Raw genomic sequence first — 19,631 nt, forward strand, 5'->3', positions numbered from 1 at the left:
AGTTTCACCACAGAAATGATCATTGACATTAGACTTGCTGGAGTATCAGGTTACATGCTTTAAGCATGTGAAAGTCAAAGAAACATTTGTCAACAACAGGTTTTATTATTCAAATTGTAACTGCAACAGGCATGTATCAAAAAGGTCAATACAGCAAAGCCTTTACAAAATCTGGCTCGACACTTAAGTCTTCCCAAAAATGGCTGTCGCAACAAATTGTAAACAGTTTTATCAACAGTCTTACAGCACTTACAGCAAAATACAAATCAGCTAAAGTAAGAAAAGCACCTGTTATCTTTCAAAATGTTTAAACACAAACACAATTTGTGCCACTATACAGAATCAAAGTAGACAAACCAAACAAAGAAATGGAATGTTCAAAGTCACTCGACCATTTTTGTTTCCGTACAAAAGGAAAAAAACAAAGGACAGCTGGAGTTGTTCCTCTCAACAAAAAGGCAAAGGGATTGGACAGTGCATTCAAAGACAAGCACACCATGCACCTGATGGGAACAGGAGCTGGTTTGGTCACTTAGCATAGTTTGTGCATAGTTATAAGGCATCAATCGAGCAGTCCTTTAGGTTGCATGTGGCTGAGAGAGACATTCTGCGGAGAGGGAGAGTCTCCTTCAGTAGATCCTAGCCAGGGGAGGAAAAAAAAAAACCCAACAACCTTGCATCGCCCATGATCACCTCCTCTCCCTCTCCCTCTTGATAACAGACTGGCAAAACCCTGAGCGAGTCGAGTTGCGTGGAGTGGAGTTCCAGGTGAGATGCATGTGCAGTAACCGATCTCCAGTCTGGGAGGGAAGCTACCCCGAGTTCAACCAGCACTGGAAGAGTCGGAAACATCATCGGAAAAAAGGACTAATTTCTACAATACCTTTGCAAGGTCTCTTGGAGATGTCACGGAGACGAAGCTGCACATCCAACACCATTGTTTATTTGGGAGTGCAAGAACACACTGTAGCACAGGTTACTTATGGCATCTGGTGTGTTTGAATAAGGTTCTGCTCATGGCTTCAACAGTGGGATGACAGTTTAAACGAGTGGTTCTTCACATCTGTGCTTCGAAGGCAAACCGTGGAGCCGACATGATTCACTTCAGTTCGAAGGGAAAGAGACAACAAACAAGGAGATGCGTAAACAGTCTTCGTAGAGGCAGCAAAAGGACTGGGCTTGTCACATTTTTTTGTTTTTTTTTTGTTACGTTTTTGTTTTTACATGAGGAAGAATCTTCAATACAAATGCAATACGGCTTTACTTTTAAAGTCTTAGGAGAGTCATCAGGTCTCAATACTCCAGTTGTCTCAGTCAATTCAGTTCATTCTTCAAATCTTTGTTTTCAAATGGCACTTCAAAATACCAGGAAAAAAAAAACGTCTTCTTCAGTTCTTATACTGCTTTCCCTTTAAGGTTAACAAACACAAAGAAAAAGTGGTGTGTTCAGTCAGTAATGCCAAAAAACTACAGTGGACAAATAAATAAAACAAAGCAAATAAAAAGAAAATACAGCAGTAGCCAAATGAGGTATCTATGTATTGCTCTATGCCAAAAAAGAGGAATTAAAAATTAAATAAATTAAATAAAAATCAGTGGTTTTATCAAGATGGGAGGCAAAAGCAAACACAACATAAACAAAGGTGTTGGGATCAGGTGGGGCAGCGGCAGGGATGCAGGCCATCGCATGCCCCACCCGGCCCCCAGTGTGTGGTAAGGCCCTGAGGCCGGGGTCAGGGGTCTGGAGGTTGAGGTGAAAGAGCACACGAGGAGTGTCAGGATTCTCTGCTTCCCTGAGGTATTTCTTTGGAGCTGGTTCCTCCTGCTGTTGTGGCGGTGTTACTGTCCCTTCGGGCAGTGGCGCCGGCGGCAGCGGTGGGGTCTTTTGCGTCTGTGCCGGCTGTGATGGGCTCCGCCTCCTCTGTGACGGAGGTTTGTTCCTGCTGTAGGCCGCCCCAGCTGGCCTTGTTCAGCCCCATGTGGCCCAGCATGGTCTGGGACAGACGTGTGTCGGAGAAACGGGCCCACTCTGCGAACAGTGGCTCCGCCACGTATGTCATGAAACCTGAAGGGGGGAGAAGAAGCAGATTCGGGATCAGAAACAAGCTGAATAACGCCGAATATAACAAATATAACAGCTACTTACCTATTTGAATGTTGCCAACGGTGTTGGCCTGTCTGTCACAAAGTGGGCTGACTTCAAGTTTGTGCTTCTTCTCTATGTCTCCTAAAAGAGCATAACAAAATATAATTAATATATGAGCTATTATATGTTCTATTATTATAGAATAAATGTGATTAATGAAATAAAGTAATTGAAGGAAAATGACAAATAATATATAAACAGCAGGCAGCAGAAAAAAAAAAGATAACCTTGTTGGAAGAACTCCTCAGTCACTTTCTCACTCCACTGTTTGCTCAGCTCCCAGGGTCTGCATGGATTACAGATGTCCGCACACTTCAGAGCCATCTGCACAGTTTAAGAACAAAAACAAAACAAGTTTTTAATCACACTTTTCCCGTGATGAATAAGTTATGTGTGTGAAAGAGAGACAAGGGAGGTGACCGACCTGCAGGATGAAGTGACGGTGGCTGGCACTGCTCAGACACAAATTATCCTGGTCCAGGTGCACGCGAAACCTTGTCAGGTACTCGTTCTGTCTGCTGATGTCCGTGGCCAGGATTAAGGAGCCCAACTCCCTCTCCATGTTCAGGCTGAGGAAAGACAAAATGAGCAGACCGTTAAGAGCTGACTGTGGCTGACTCTATGAATAACCTTTTAATCAGTGCTATTTAATGTGTGCAGCATTTAGCATCATTTCAGTGTCAGACTGACCTGTCCTCAGCAGGCATATGAGAGAACAGCCCAGTTTCTCTGAGCAGACCCACTGCCGACTTCCAGTGGTGGTTTTCCAGAACTGAGGTATTCTGAACATTAAAAAGAAGAAGAAATGTGTACAAACAAGTGAATTTAATAAATCATTACATGTCTTCCACTACAGTACAGTCATAAGTAGATTCTGGCAGGCTATACAGCAACTATTACATGTTTTACCCTATAGAGTGTAGCTAGATAGTGGTCAGTCTTGATAAGGAAAGGCTGGTTGACCCCAGGATGGTCCAGGTCATGTGTGGCAGCTGCTAGGAGTCCCAATAGGATGTCACAGGAGGTCAGAGACTTGGCAAGCTGTAATCGCAACAAGACTTGTTAACAACTGATCATTAACATACAAATACTCCTTCAGTGAATTATCTTCAGATCTGGAACCAAGTCTCACCATGGGCTCCCTCATATAGCAGTACATAGCCTGTGTGACATCTGCAGCGTGGACCGCGTTGTGGTAGGGGTTGTCACTGTGGTAGTCCTCTTGGACCATGACCAGGAATCTCCAGAGTTTGACCATGTCCAGCTGGAAGAGCTCCACCAGACCATACTGGTTCAGCAGGTGGAAGGTCAGGGTGATCAGGCTGTTTCCTGAACAAGAAGACAATCAGAGTGAGTGTCTGTGTGTCTCTTTTCACCTGTCTTGCACCATTAGATATTGTTGAAATATCATCAACCTGCATGATGCAAGAGCTACTTTCTGTTCTGTAGTCCATTTTATTGGTGCATCCACTTTCTCTAACACCTTCTTAATTTCCCATAATTACTTCTTTCTTCTGAATATAGGACTGAATATTGCATATCTTGCCATCCCTTTTCCTGTCTTTTATCGAGTTACACAGTATACATGAAGACAGACGTGTGACGAGAACTTTATGGTCATGTCCCCATTCGTAATACAACATATTTAATGTCTGGACCACACTATTATCAACTAAGGCTGCTGCTGGTACAGGAATATGTTTTAGTTTCAATATGCTCCTTATATATGACAACAAAACAGTCTTTTGCTTGAACATAAGATACATAAGACATTACAAAATAAAATTCAGTGAGTTCATCTTAATACAGGAAATCCTCTGTGTCCGCTGTCATCCAATAGATGGCACCATTGGTAACACATTGAATAGAAGGCTTGTTTAATGCTGCATACTCCTGTCAGCGCTGCATCACTTCTGTTACCATGACTTTTACAAACTACTTCTGTACCAGTATGTCATGATCACATTTTGACCTACCATTTGTCAGCCTGTCGAAGAGGAAAATGTCAAAATTCCAATTCCCGACTTTTTCCAGCATACACTACAAGAGAAAGAGGAAGAGGCACGAGATTAGTTACGTGAAGTCTGAACAAAGCAAGTCTTATTGTGGCGTTGTTTTTTTTATAAAAAGGTGGGTGTCATACTCTGGCCTGTCCAGTGTAGTCTTCATCCAGGATGTGCAGGGGGATCTGCTGGGGGACTCCTCGCAATAGGCGGGATGAATGCAGGTACCTCTGGAAGCTGAGCAGTCTGTGGACCCTCCTCTCCGGAGCAGAGCTCGCCGACGTAGACCCACAGCCCAGCCGCGCTGCACACACACAGACACGCAGACACATTTACAGAAGATGTAATAATTAAAAAATAGGCAACAATGCTTTTGGTTAATGTTTGCTTTACGTGCTCATTAGGCTCAGAGAACCATTTGGGTTGCACAAACTCGGTGGGGATCTGACACCAACACAGAGATATACAAACAGTCGCTGCTGACACAGCCGCCCACTCGTAAGCCTTTCGTCTGGGATCACACAGCAGACATGCTTTGTCAGTGGTCTCTCTCTCTCTCTCTCTCTCTCTCTCTCTCTCTAACACACACACACACAGACACACACACACGCACAAGCACTGTGTCTGAATAAACCATGACTGCAATCCGGAAACACGTCAGCATGAGGTAGGATTACTTTTGGGTCAAAATGGCAACACACGTACACACACGCAAACACACACACACACACTACCTCTTTGTAACTGTTTGACGTTTTCTAAAAAGGGTTTCGATGAGTATGAGAGTGCTTATTTTAATCACACACCTCTTCACAAAGCGTCTGATAAAAAAGGTGTACACTTAAGACACACCTTGGTCTTTATCGTCATGTGAAACACTGTATGAAAGCAGCACACAAACATCTGTCAATCTTGCTGCAGAGGGACAAACTGTGTGTGTGTGTGTGTGTGTGTGTGTGTGTGTGTGTGTGTGGGGAACTACAGTTTGATAATGTCTCTTGTTATCAGAGAGGCTGGCGAGTCAAGGTAATTGGCTGTGATTCATACTCACTGTGAAGAGTTCGGAAGTCGATGCACATGTACGGGTGGGAGCTTCTTCGTTCCGGTTCAAATCCAACCTGACTTCTTACTCTCACATCTCCTAGAAGAAATCAGCACTTATTTCCTCAAGATTCATGCTGCTTTGAATTAAAAGGTGTCTGAATGTGCTAGGCCGAGTAGTATTTACAAATGTTTTCGATTACATACTGGAATTTATCTTGCGCAAGTGCCACAAGGATGGGCTTTACCACAGAACAATGAACAGAGCTGCTGCAGGAAGACAATCGCAAACGTATGTTAAGTTAACAACACAGCTGAAACCGTGCCATCTTTTAAAGCAAACCTCTGCTCCACTAGCCACAACCACACAGTCCATTTTGTTTTTTTAATCACAACAGATTCTGAAACAGATTCTGTTTTTCTGGGAATAATCTAAGATAGATGAGAATTTACTCTCTTCTTATATTCCCTTTTTGCCTATGTTACTTCTGTTTAATAAATTAGATTTAGTTGCTGTTGTGTTTGTTACCATCCGCCTGCCCATATTTTGTGCTAAATGCTTTTAATTTGAAAAAAAAAAAAAACAACTGCTAGATGAACTAATCCTTCCTTACTTACAGCTAAGTAAAACTGAACTGTAGCCAGGAAATCGCCGACAAAGCCTCATGGGAGCTGTAGTTGTTGAGTGCTAACAAAATAATCAATCTTTGTTTTTTTTGTTAAAAAGGCGACACATCGGTTTTCCTAGTCGATATGATGGTGGGATATGCTTTTATTGTAGCTCATAGCGTCATAACAGTTTTAGCAAATAAATATGGTATAGCCCATCGTTTTGGTACTCCGACTAAAACAAGCAAAAGATGTGATTCTGTAAATACTATTTGACCCAAGTCTGGTGTATACTATCCATGTGCGGGCACAGTCACGCACAAACACATACTCACATGTCCCAGAAAAGAAAATTCAATGGACAGACAGGTCAATCAAACAGCTGAGCATGCAATGCCATGTCAGGACAATCTGCTCTACTATTAGTACTCGGAGCCACTGAGAGTGACCGGTAGCCCATCTATGACTGTGTTTAGTAGTCAGGCAGAGGGACAGGAACAGGCTCCAGACTCTGACCAAACAGACGGCGGCCGGCCTGCTTTGTAAGACTGCAGTCAGGCGCATTGAGAGCATAGTGAGGTGACAGGATGGTGCTATGACACTGATGCAGTAAAAAAATGCTTTTTGTGTCGTTCCAGGCAACACTCTATATGCAGCAAGACTCTATGTGGCAGTAAACTCGTCATGGTGCTAAACGGTGCAATGGTATGTTTTCCAGCATGGCACGTCTGATTGTGTTGTATGTGCATTAGAATTAAAAGCAGTCACACGAGTGTGTTCCCCCAACCAGCATGTTACTTACTTGCAAACAGCTGTTTGAATACTACACAAGCTCCTATCAAGATACCAAAAACTAAGAATTACAATTCAAGGCATAACGGTGCTCAACATTATTTTTGAAAACGCTGTTTGTGAAGTTGTTGGTATGAATGTTGGAGAGTGAAACGGTATCAGTGGCACGTGCAAAACATAAATTATGACCAAAAGACACTACAATTCATGCACTCTTAGGCTGTGTGTGTGTGTGCCAACATATACATCTGTCACATCTGCAGATGCATGTGCTAGGGCTCAGCATATGTGTTTGTGTGTGTGTGCGCGCTTGTGTGATTAGTGTGTTTTGAGAGTCACAGGGTCCATGTTTCCCCTGCGGTGCATTAGTGCTGGCGCTCTGGGGTGGATGTAGGTCATGTCATTATAACTGATGCGGCGAAAGCTCTGAGTCCTGCTATTTGAAAGCACATCAGCATTAACTTGGCAGACTGAACCCTGGTCCAGGCAAACACTAGTCTGCATTAGTGTGCCTCTCCTCACACTCAATTTGATATAAAATCTACAGACACAGATGCTTTATGCCTTGTGACGTATGAGACTTCCATCATACTTAGCCCAAGTAAAATGATTAAAAAGCTAAAGCTCCTTCAGTCGGCTCAATAAATCGTTGCTACTGAGACGAGGCGCACGTGACGGCAGTCGAACTCGCGGGCGTTATCAGGCTGGAGAGAAACAAAGTGTAGCAATATTACGTGAAAGCTACAATAAACGGGATTTCAACAAAGACATTCGGTAATCCCTAAACTGCCCCTGCTGTTTAATGCTCCCTGCCTACTCACTATGCTTCACAGCAGCAATCTAATATCTATGAACGACGCTGACAGGATAACACTAAGCAATTCTTTCTTTCTGCTCACTGGCAGCCAAGCACCATCCGATCTATGAATTGAGGTGGAAAAGTTGCATGCGAGGGCACATCTGCGCGCGCTAGACTGATGTCAGGGGTAAACCCGGGCTTTAATCGCACCATTATCCCCAATAACCTTATTGATTAGAAAGTCAAGGCTGATGTGGCTTGCTTCCTAGATGCATTTGACTCCATCTGTCTGGCAGAGCTATGAGCCCTTCCATCCTCTCATCCATTTTCTAAACTGCTTATCCTGTTTAGAGTCGCTGAGGGCAGCAGTGGGCAAATGGACTCACACATACGTACAGACACACACAAACACATTCCCACAAAACACAAAAAAACACACTCTGTCAATGAACCCGTAGTCCGTTAAGGGACACAAATGTGATCAGACCTGACTCAACATTACAGATACACACAAGCTAAATCTGATTGAGAGATTACTAAAAAAAAAAAAAAAAAAAAGGCCAGGGATTGAGTGGACATGCACTCTAGTGCGTCTCCATCTCTTTTTGTAATCTCCACATCCCTCTCTCCATTTCTGATCCAGCTGTTTCCCGTCTCGTTGCTTTTTAAGCCATCACGTATTAAAAAATGAACATGATCACGGGGAGGGGGGAGTGGGTGTCTGGGAAAACATGTGTACATGTGTGTGTCTGCATGTGCTCGTACTGAGAGCGGGGGAAACACTTACCTAGCATACGGATGTACAGCGCTGTCTGGTCGGAGCTGTCATAGGAGATGGCCCCTCGTCTCTGAACAAACAAACAGAAACATTGTCAACAAAGGTTCATATCAATACAATGTTGCAAATATATTATTACGACAACGTAATAGTAGTTGTTTTGCAGCCCAAAACATGAGGTGTGGCGTAATATAGCCGTTTATTTGATGTATTCACACAGCTAAACAAGTGAAGGGTGGTGTAATGTTGCTACCGTTGGTTCTAATCTGCTGTGTGTGTGCGTGTGTGTGCGTGTGAGTGAGTGTGTATGTGCACAAACTGTTACACTGATAAACATGTCCCAGCTCCGTATCATCAGCCCGATACAGCACTTACACCACTATCAGTCATGTGAGAAATACACGTGTTATGTCCAGACACACACGCACACCCACACCCACACAAACACACACACCCACACAAACACACACAGAGTGTTTCCCATAAATAGAAATTACCCAATAGATATGCCCCCACCCAATGTTTTCTGTGATATTTTGACTTCCCTCTAAAAGTCCGCTTCAAAATACAGTTGAAAAAAAGGCGCAGAGGCTATAAAGTATATATTGAAAATGTACTTCCCTAATCTGACGTCAGCCAGTGAATGTGAATTTGAATGAATTTGAATCTGTATTTGAATCGGCTATAGTGGAATATATGACGTGTGACGATCAGAACAGATGCAGCCCACCAACCCTTGGCAAATTTATACCATTCCCCAATAGCAGAATATTTGATAAACTATTATTATTATTATTACACTTAATTATTTTAAAATGTTCTGGATAGCATCTTTAAATTCAAACATTGTCCACCGAGTTTGGCGACCATCTGCTAAATGTTTGCTCGATAAAAGTTGATCTAAATCTCTAGATCTAAATTTGGACAGTCGTTTATGACCTTTTCTTGACAATTTGTGCCGAAGAAATGCAAAAAGACAAAGAATTGCTTGTGTGCGAGGCAAAGACAGAGTAAGCCTTGTGCATCTCAGAGAGGTGACTAACTCTGTAGTTTGTCAGCGGCCTGCTAATTTTTGTGTGAGCAATAACTGCTGAAAAATGGAAATTATTAGATTTATCACCACAAGTAATATCATAAACCACCTAATCTACTTTATATATATGGTGCAGTGGGGTTGTGATTCAGTCAATACCTTCCATAGTCTTTCCATAATCCAGAAAACACACATTTACGATTACAGATACGAGGTCAGGCAGGTTGCTGCCACTTCTTTTTACAGGTGATTGTGCATTGTTGTTAAAAAGGCATGGGAAAGCACAGATACACAGCCTGATGGAAGTTTGCCATCCAGTACAAGTCCAAACCATACAGTGAAATCTTTGGTGTACCAACTTTTCTGCTTATGAGCACTAAATACTAAAGTAAACTAAAAGGGACTGCTGTTTTGAGATCAGAGCTTCTATTCTGATAACGCTATATCTACTTTAAAATACTTGCCAAGTCAGATCAGTTGACAGAACATTTTTTAAAATACTTGCCAAGTCAGATCAGTTGACAGAACATTTTCTTAAGGTTTCTAGAGCCACAGTTACATTTGGTTTAAATATAGGTGCATCTGCCGACCTCGGAGGGGTCAGATAGCAGCAGATGAAGTTGATAAATTGTCTGTTTTATCATTACTTGTGTTTGCAACACAATCCTGTGCCAACAGGATCCCTTGGCAGAAGGCAGCTGTCAGCGGTGGAGTCTTAAGCACAGTGGTAGTTGTAGCAGGTATGACTGTGGTAACTGCATATTTGCTCTGTCGACAGACAGCTGCTCCGGGCTACGCTGAGGTGTTGGCTCACCTCTCCGTGCACTCCACACCTCCCAGCCCCCCGGCCCAGACCGACTTTCCCTTCTGGGGCAACCATCGTCTTAGGTTACCCATTCCACAGGGAGTCTGCATGACTGGCCGCTTTGCTCACTTACGGACTTGGTCTATATTCTGGGACCATTTAATGACAACCATCAACTGGACACACCACAAACACAAACATGTGCAAACACAAACACACATGCTCGTACACTCATTACTTCGTATACTTAGGATTATTGTCGATCTCCTTCACACACACACACACACATACACACCTGACACTGTCTGTCTGCTAAGCTCATGACAGCCGCCAATCCAAAGCTAATATTTTACCGGGTAGCAAACAGCTTGACTCAGGGTGGGTAATCTGCAAAGCTGTATTTTAGTGTCAACAGGCCTCTGTGTTTACACACAGCACCAGTGGTTAGTGTGAATATTATAGATTGTGTACCTAGCATGGGCTAGGTGTGTGTCTGTGTGTGGAAGGGGGGTGGTATCGGCTGTAACATGCGTGGGAACTGTATAATGTTGGCTCTAGAGCTGGGAATGAGGAGTGACCGGCACTGCCAACACTTGCCCAAACAAACCTTGTGGCCAGAGCTTACAAATACACATACAGGGCCAGCCACCAGTTGGCACTTTAGTGGACGCTGGCATGTGCTCCCCTTGTGAGCTGGTAAGAAGGAGGCGGCAGTGCAAACACTTTTTCAATGTCACATTCCCATTGTGAACAGAGGGTAATGTCATGTTTTACCCTTGAAATGGCCAGCCCACACCACACACACACCGCAGCCACACCTTGCGGTGCCAAGTGCCAACACGCGTAAAAGCGTAGTGATCCTGTCATGGTCAGCTATGAACTCAAAGCACTGTGTTTTGGGTATTTATGCTTCACAGCTGAGGGTGATGGGGGAAATAAGGGAGCGACAAATGCAGGATGTCAAACTCATTGGCACAGACGCATAATGAATTTATCAGAAGTTGACTTCCCACTTTGTGCCTCTTTGTGGGCAAATTTCAGTCATGTGAAACAATAGGAATGTAGTCCAGCAGTGCGTAATCTCTCTCTTTTTTTTTTAAATGCCTGTTTGCGTCACTAGAAGCACGATTGCGTCTTCAATACAATATAATAATTTTTTGGAGCATAAACTGTAAAAGGGACAAAACCTACGCATGCTAAGCGAACTAAACTGTTCAGTTTACATCCTTCATGTAAGAAATTACAAAGATCTCAACAGCTTGTATTGTCACCTTCTGAGGCCAGACAGCCATTGGAAAGGTTCAACTATTAACCTACTCTTTGAGAACAGTAACCCAGCTGCTAACTCTTTTGTTTGATTAAACTGTTGTGCACCTACAGTAGACTTTTACATTAGATTTTTTGTGTGCGGTTCAACCTTACATTTGTTTTCAAAGTAAGTGAACTGTGATTAGACAAAGATAGGTCTAAACACTGCCAATAAGCACAGCTGAGTTGGATCTCAGACCATGCCAGTGGAAACATGGGTGGTACAATGCCTATATCATGGCTTCTGATCATGCTTGCTCACAGCAAAGGTATCCAGCTCAGTGGAAATCTGCCAGTTGTTCATCGGCTGAATGAAGACAAACGCAGATAAAACATCTGAAGGATATTTGAAGCTTAGATTTGGGCGTATGCCTCGTCCCCAACCAGTCGTCTGTTATAAAGAGCCACGGCCTAAAAAGAAACTGTAGAACAGCTGCATCTCCATCCATGAGCAGGGATGAGAACGGGATAAAACATCTGTTAAGTCAAGCAAATACACTCTAAATTAAGCCTTAACTCGGAAACAGTGCATTGCATTTCAAGACAGAAACTGATGGATATTTCCAGTGACATTAAATGGCGCCGTGTTTAGGATTTAGTAGCATCTAGCGATGAGGCTAAAGAGACTAAAACACGATCATTTCAACCTCCCGTCCATGTGTGTAGGATAAACTACGGTGGCTGCAAAAATCATTGGAAAATGCGAAAGATCCTTTCTAGAGCAAGTATTTGTTTGTCTATTCTGGGCTACTGTAGAAACATTCCAGTTCAAAGTGGCAGTGGACGAGCACCCACTCTCTCTGTAAATATAAATGGCTCATTTTAAAAAGGTAACGAAAACACAACAATTATTATTTTTAGGTGATTGTACACTAATGAAAACATACCTATGAATATTATGTTGAATTTATGCCAATTGATCTTTCTAAAACGTTACACATTGGACCTTTAATACGGTCAGACTTCTTGGTACCAGCGTCTAGTGGCCATTAGAGAAATTGCAGGTTTAGGGACTCTCTGCTGAACTGTGCTGGTTGCCACTTTGCATATGACCCACAGCCTCTGGCATCAAGCAAGGGAAGGCTAGAGTTGAATTTTTTAATCATTTGTCTGCATGTGCCATTTTGTTTTTCAATTTAGGCTTGTGCAAAACTGTGTGTGAAGGGGGAATTTGACTCAATGGGCTGTTAAAGAATGAAATCTGACAAAAGTAGAGTTGTAGCTAGTACATATATTAATAAACAAACCAGACTTAATTTAATTACCCATAGAATATGTTTACTGCAAAAATATTGAGTTTACAACCAGCAAGAAGTTATATTAATGGTTCAACAATGTCCAAAAATCGGTTGGCTGGCCACATTTTTCTTCTGTTTACTTCCACAAAGCTTCCCAAATTGAACTAAAACTCAATTCTTATTTTTGGAGGCCATATACTTCTGGTGCCTCTAACCAAACACCTGGAATTGAAGCCAGTCGGTACTGAGAGCAAGCCAAATTATGTTTTGTTTGGAGTTTACTGCTAACATAACAGTCGGCCTCATTGTGCTGACTGCAATTCCACGTGAGCTCGTTTACATACGGCTCTGTTTCTTATCACAACTTAGTCTCATTCCCTGAGGTCATGGCACTCAGGTTTCTAAGGGGTCAGGGAGGGTCACGTGATGTCAAAACTTTCTGCCTGGAAGAGATACCCCACGGCCTCAGTGTTTGTGATGTTGTTAGCAGCTGTCTCAATTGTAGAAGTCAGAAAGTGACAAAAAGGTTGAGAAATGTGAACACAACTGGCCTCGCTGGAATCTGGTGAAATTCTGTAGGTAAAGGTGTGTTGAATAACTGCTTTTTGTCCCCATTAACAGCTACCTTATTGTCATGGTGATGTTTGCTCAAAGCAAACAGACTTATTTACTGTGTGTGTGTTTGAATAAAAAAAAAAAAAAACCGGCTCAAGTCACAAGAACTCAAACAGCCCGGTGGCTTTTTCAAATATGCACTCTTGTCATCATAGCATTGTGATTGAGCTGATATTATAGTCCGACGCCCTTTGAATGGCATTCAACGCTTCAGTGCGCACTGCAGCATTCTCACACTTCCTTGTTTCAAACAGAGAGACATTAAAACCTGCTTTCATGAGGTCATTAAGCTTTAAAATTTGGCTGTTTGGCTGAGGACAGGCCTATTGCATAGTCAGTAAGTCAGCTGGTGCCAAGAAAATGAGGAAGCCAGCAGTATTCCTATAAACTGACATATTAGAAACAAAGCAGTGTGCGCACACACACACACACAGACAGACACACATGCAAATTCCCGAGATAAAAGCCGCTGGACTCAGCACGGTTTCATAAACTGAAAGCTTCCTTCTGAGTTATGACCTCTTGCAGCGCTCTGCTGTGTGGGACGGTACATTCCAGTAACAGAGTGCTAGGCCATAAACGCGGACAGGTTTGGATTGAGTGAGTATATGTGTGTGTGTGCGTGTTTGTGCACCAACCGTTGCATACACAAAAGCCCTAGATGGAGTCTACCTGTTGTAAGTGTTTTATGAGAACACTGTCCACTCTGACACACTCCAGCTGCAGTGAGTTTTTTTTGGAGAGAGGGCTTGTGGTTTGAGGGGAGGCCTCGGGTGAATTGGCTCCGATGCCTCAGCCGAAAAAGCGAATGACAGGGCAGTGTTGTCGCCAAAGAACAAAAGCAGCGTGCTTGTCAAGCTGTAATATATCTGCAACCGATGTTTTTTTTCCCTTTGTTTTTACTGGCGAGTAAAGTGTCTTAAAATCATTTAAGCCTGCTTTACGCGGAGTGCTTTAAGGGGCCTTTTATAAATGTGCTTTTAGTGGTGCTCTATGAAACAAGTAGAGTTAAGGGATGGGGGAAGGGGGAGACTTGCTTCATATTCTCACAGGCTGTCTACCCCGCACAGGAATTTCATTCATTTTTAAACATCATCCCCAGGCTCTAATTGCTTCTCTGGGGCAGTTTAATGCCCCCATCACCCCCCCTGGAAGTCTTAACGTTCCAAGAAGGGCAAACAAAACACAAGTCGCCAACAAAATGCGACTGCGGACAACAATTTGGTGTTTGAAACTATTTCCACTGGAAAACAAACTCTCCTTTCCAGTATAGGATCATCTCATACGTCTATAGGACTACAGTAAATATGATTAACATTCAGCAGGAGCAGCTGGCCCCTGACATTGTGTCGGTTAGTGTGTTGATGTGTGGAACCACATTCTCACGGCCGATTGCACTCGACACTGCGGCACAAAAACATGGTCATGTGATAAGAGGGGCCCCTTATAGAGAGACAGAGAAACAGCGAGAGTGTGTATGTTTGAAATGAAGGTTGGATGGTTCGTTCATCTACCACATAATACACATCCCCACTTAACAATAAACAGTGCCATTCAATCCAGCTCATTCATGAAAAAAAAAAGTGCAGACAACCTAACTTTGGCAGGGAGAGAGTTAAAGTTTTTGTGAAAGGTTGTGAAACACCAAGCACAGAGTCTGAACGGCTCCTTCAGCATTCTTACCACATCCTGAAACTACGTCAATCCGACGGCACTGCACAGAAAAAAAAAGCCTTATCGGTTCAGTTAAAATCAACAAAGTAACTCCCTCAGAAAGAAGCTCTGTAGTGTATTCTCTTATCATGCTCAGAGCAGAAACATCCATGGTGTGGATGAAACAAGCAGTGCTATCTCCCCACTCTTACGCACAGGCCTATCATCACCATCTCCTGTCCCTGAACATCTAAAACGAGAAGGAGCCGATCTAGGGTCAGGGGCCAACATACACGTGATGATATCTCAGTCTGTGATATGATGGACCCAAGCTGACAGCGGATCAGTGTTTCCCGTCTAAGCTGCTATCCTCCCATTATCGCCAACAGCCATGTGACTGCTCAGACCCCATCAATACTGTGCATCTGTTTATTGATTCTTGCATCTCAGCTGGATTTTTTTTTTTTTCCTTCTTCGACGAAAAAGTTGTCAATTTCTCAGCTTCAGAATCATGTGACTGCGTGCGAATGTGTCGCTAGTACCAAATCATGACAGCCAGCCCACATGGCAAAGAAACTCCAAGTCTCAGTCCATCTCTGAGATGTGTGATACCAAACTAACTCGATGTGCAAATACATGTGTGTGTTTTGACGTTTAAATAGGAACCACATGTGTCTTCACTGCGTCCCGACTCCTTGACTCGCACTCCCTTGCCTTTTCGTTCTGCACCAATCTAATCTATCTCAGTCCTGTGTTTACCCTTCACTCCAGACAAGCCAGCGGGGACCAGTATGCATCACTATATACAAGCATATTCAAATCATGTTCCACATCACTTTCAGGAATTGTCCAACATGTATTGTCATAAAAACAATACGGGCATTGTAATAGACAAATGAGCCCATTTATTTAATGCCGTTGCTGTTTTCAACGCCTCTTCAACAGCATATTTACACCCATTATAAACATTCCACGACCACAGAGTGACATATTCTTCTGAGGCTCCGTCGTGTCTTCAACCCTACTCTTTCGTCCTCTGTTTACAAGAGGAAATGTCTTCATCTGCGAGGGAAGGGGAGGGGAGGGGAGAAAGAAAGAGAGGGAGCTTGTGAGTGAGCGGAACAAGATAGCCAGAGAAAGAAAAGAGACTGAGACTCCGGCCATCTGTGAGTCTGGCAGTGAGCCAAACCACTGCCCACAGAGCCCAGGCACATGCCTAACTGCCTCTTTCTGCAATGGTAGTCCTAGAACTGCTTCCACAAACAACAGGCCTGTGGAACCACACACAAAAACACAGCAGCCACCAAGGACAAATGCACCCTTATGGTCATAAATAGGGCCCGAAACACAATATTTGTAGAAGTGTAATTGCTCTGTGACAAAGGCTGGAGTGACACTGCTGTATGGGTGCATGCATGTTCACCCAATTCTGCCAGTGTTCAGGAAGAAAAGTGACTATTTCAGCAGATATTTACATTGAATTTCTGAATGCCTCGCTGTCGCCTTCTTGTTTTCGCACAAAGCATGAAAGCGTTGTGCGATTTAAACAACGTCTACGCAAAAATGACATGTAGATCGTCATTGTTTTTTACGAAAAACTCACTTAACACTGGAAAGTGCACCGCTCGCTTGTAGATGACCCCGTTTTTTTCACAACAAAGCAGCACAATAGCAGCACACCTCACATCTGCTGTTTGAAAATGAACTCTGGCCCACTTGAGAAATCAACTGGTGAACCCGACCAAGAAACACAATGGCTTTACACTTTGTGTTTGTATGCAATGGATAAGCAATCTAGCATTATGCCGAGATGGGTTTTCTCCTGAGGTTTTGGACGTCTTCGGGGATCTCTCCTTTGGGCTGCAGTCTGTCAAGCAAGATCCAGGAACCACCAAGGTACAGGACAGCTACAGGCTCTCGGATTAGTCCTTTAAGTCTTCTTAACTAAGCCGGTGAGTGATGATTGGGCAGTAGGATAATAAGTGTAATTATGGAATGTATGGATAGTAGAAAGATGAGTGGATGGCAAGGTTATCCAACATTTCACACCAATGACCCAGCAAAGAAAAAAAAAAGGAGAGAGACCACTGACGATGAGGCCTTTGATAGCCAAGGCTATGCATTAGTCTTTGAGGGAGCTGCCCGGGATGGTGTGGTAGGTTCAAAGCAGACACACATGAGTGGTTATGTGGAGCAGCGTCTTTCACAAAGCACTAATGGACGGCCCATTGAAGAGGACCCTCACACAGTCAAAGATAGTGACTTAATGCTTAGTTAATGTGTTGGGAGATGCCATGCAACGCTATGGAAGCTTCTGTTCATGACTAACTAGGCGGGACGTGACCCAAAGAGATGAGAATACACCCAGCTGCTTTTGTGCAAAACTAGTGAAGCAATAGTGAGGATGTTTTTTCATTGGGTTGGGGTTAGGACTTCCTTGACATTGACTTAGGACTTGATGTGCAATTGAGGTTTCAACCACATGTTACAGTTAGTTAAGCAAGTGTACTACACAAAAGCCTAATGGACAGTACATCATCTATACACAACAGTGACTCAGTGCTTGGTTAATGTGTTGGGGAAGCTTTGTACTGCTGTGGCAGTATTTCTGTGTACATGAAAGTTGAAGCAAAACATGACCCCCACAGCATGAAGGCTGTTGTTGTGACCTACCTTTTCTTTCACCGCAGAGAAAATATATAGAGGCGGGCTAACCAGAGGCACATTTTCAAGAATTCAAGACTCCGAGAAAGCAGGAAGTTCCAAGTATGACTCAATGATTTATGTTTCTTCTGTCAATGTGTCAAGGGATGCTAACATAAATAACAGTGTGGCACGTTCCTCCTGACAAATGTAGCAAGTCCCAGGAGTAAACTGGTGTACTTGAAGTGCTGGCTAAAGTGTAAGCCAAGCTGGCCTTTATCTGTGGGCAACATGCACAAATGCAAAGCGGTTTTTGGAGATGACTGGTTAACTGGATAACAAAAATGTGTGTGTGTGTGTGTGTGTGCGTGCAAGTGAGTGTTTAGTGTGTGTGTGCAAGTGAGTGTTCATTGGTGTGTTTTAGGGCCTAGATATCCAACAACCACCTGCAAGATTCCTGTGGATTATTCATATATTTGTTTTAAAAGGTTGCTGATTTTAAAAGGCCTGTGTGATTCCCATAGCCCAAACCCATTGTGACTAAATAACAATAAAAACATGATATATGTGTAAGGATTATTTTTTTTGTTTGTTTGTTTTTAATTTGTTTACCTGTGACAGCTGTCTCGGATCTGGAGCCCCGAAGAGAGAAGAGCTGGAGCTGAAACTAATGGCTCCCCTCCGGCTGAGGACATGCTTGGGAACCGGCCTGTCAAGAGGCAAAACCGGCAGCTGATAACATACTTCCATTGAATAGTCAGGGCTGGATCCGGATCAAAAATATAAAATAAAAAAAAAATGAAGAAAAAAAAAAAAGAAAAAATATAACAAATGCAATGCGAAATAAGATGATTGGTGACTTAAAAAAAAAAAATCTCCCAAAGCCGAAAATCTTTCAATATTGTGGAAACGATCTGCTATCGAGCTGCAAAGTATTTCTGTTCATCATGAGCGACTCATAACTTGTCCAGATCGCCTTCATGGATGCTGTGTCTTATCTACCTCCACCGTTTTACCTCCTTTGGTGTCATTCTTTAGTGGGGGGGAAGAAAAAAAATCATGCTGCTGTTGTTGCATTTGCTCCTTTCCTTCTCATTTTACTCAAATCCGGGCCCACGGACGACGAGACCTTCTTGCCATTTTCTGGGTCTTTATGAAAACGCTTCCTCATTTTCAAAAGCAGAAAAAAAAAAAAAAAAAAAAAAAAAAAACACCACTCATCCGCTCATTTGCGTTTGCGTCCACGCACAGATCCGCATATCACATATCCCGAAATGAAAACAAAAGGCACGACCACTTCCAAAAAAAAAATGTCATCAACATATCATATTTGTATGCAACAGCCGGCGGATGAGGTGAGGCAGCTCCAGGATGTGAGACCTTGTCAGCCCGTGTGGCCCGTGGAGGTTTTTCTCCCCATTCACACTTACACCGGCGGCGAAATATAATCAACATGTAGGGCTTTTCCGTCTTTTTTCATGAGCTGCATGATGAAGAAGCAGTTGTCTAATTCACCGCTGACCGTGAAGCACCAAGTGTCTGGCTCAGAGAGGGAAACCCCGACGTTCATCTCATTCACATGCGATCCCCGAGCCGCTTTAAAGGAGACGTAATGGCACGTAGCGCGAAACTATCAACCAAAAAAACGACAAATTAATAACCTAAAAGGTGTTTGTACCCCTATGACTACCTACCTATCGTCCTAAACATTAGCCTACTGTATGGTTTCAAAGCACACACCACCTGCCAGAGATGGTGCTGTTGGAGCGAGCAAAAAAAGAAAAACGCCCTTGTCTAACTTCGACCAATCCCGTCAAGGCAGCTCTTGTAACCTCGATTCTGATTGGTTTAAAGTGCCCATGGCGTATAAACCGAACTCCACGATTGGTTACGCGGCCAGGGCGATCCCAAGACCTATATGAGCAGTCGTTTGCAGACGGCGTGGACTTTCTCAAGGGTATTCCTCCACAACGGGGCTTGCCCTGCAGCGGTCCACATCATTGCCTGTGATTACCTTCCTCTCATGACTCATACTACTTGGGAGCTGAGGCTCACCGGGAGTTTGAAAAACAGCCTAGGAAATACAGCAAAATGTTGCAGCTCTGTTAAGGATGAGGCATTTGCTCCATGTGACTGCTTGTGGTGACTCAAGACACATGCAGATTGTA

At 43.3% G+C, this 19,631-nt stretch overlaps 1 protein-coding gene across 3 annotated transcripts; it reads right to left on the reverse strand.

Moving 5' to 3' along the window:
• Positions 1–84: 84 nt before the first annotated feature.
• On the reverse strand, positions 85–19,226 carry pde7a (phosphodiesterase 7A). 3 transcript variants are annotated; one of them, XM_019273699.2, is made up of 12 exons: positions 18,076–19,226; positions 8,178–8,238; positions 5,201–5,287; positions 4,290–4,453; positions 4,123–4,186; positions 3,279–3,475; positions 3,056–3,187; positions 2,837–2,928; positions 2,571–2,715; positions 2,374–2,470; positions 2,147–2,227; positions 85–2,065 (listed from the first exon to the last, which is right to left on the reverse strand). In XM_019273699.2, the coding sequence occupies exons 1-12, from the start codon at positions 18,211–18,213 to the stop codon at positions 1,776–1,778; spliced, it is 1,548 nt and encodes a 515-aa protein (XP_019129244.1). In that variant the 5' UTR covers positions 18,214–19,226; the 3' UTR covers positions 85–1,775. The 3 variants fall into 3 exon arrangements, with proteins under 3 accessions (XP_019129244.1, XP_010732535.1, XP_010732543.1); XM_010734233.3 differs by having other exon boundaries at positions 5,201–5,290; XM_010734241.3 differs by lacking the exon at positions 5,201–5,287.
• Between the last annotated feature and the right edge of the window lie 405 nt (positions 19,227–19,631).

The sequence above is a fragment of the Larimichthys crocea genome, chromosome XXIII, assembly GCF_000972845.2.
Source record: "Larimichthys crocea isolate SSNF chromosome XXIII, L_crocea_2.0, whole genome shotgun sequence".
NCBI lineage: Eukaryota > Metazoa > Chordata > Actinopteri > Sciaenidae > Larimichthys > Larimichthys crocea.

Excerpts from the sequence above, each read along its gene's own strand:
- pde7a (XM_010734233.3), bottom strand. The coding sequence starts at position 18,213 with ATGGAAGTATGTTATCAGCTGCCGGTTTTGCCTCTTGACAGGCCGGTT. Across the intron at positions 8,239-18,075 it reads ATCCGAGACAGCTGTCACAG|AGACGAGGGGCCATCTCCTA; the intron begins GTAAACAAATTA and ends TTGTTTGTTCAG. Across the intron at positions 4,187-4,289 it reads ACTACACTGGACAGGCCAGA|TGTATGCTGGAAAAAGTCGG; the intron begins GTATGACACCCA and ends TTTCTCTTGTAG.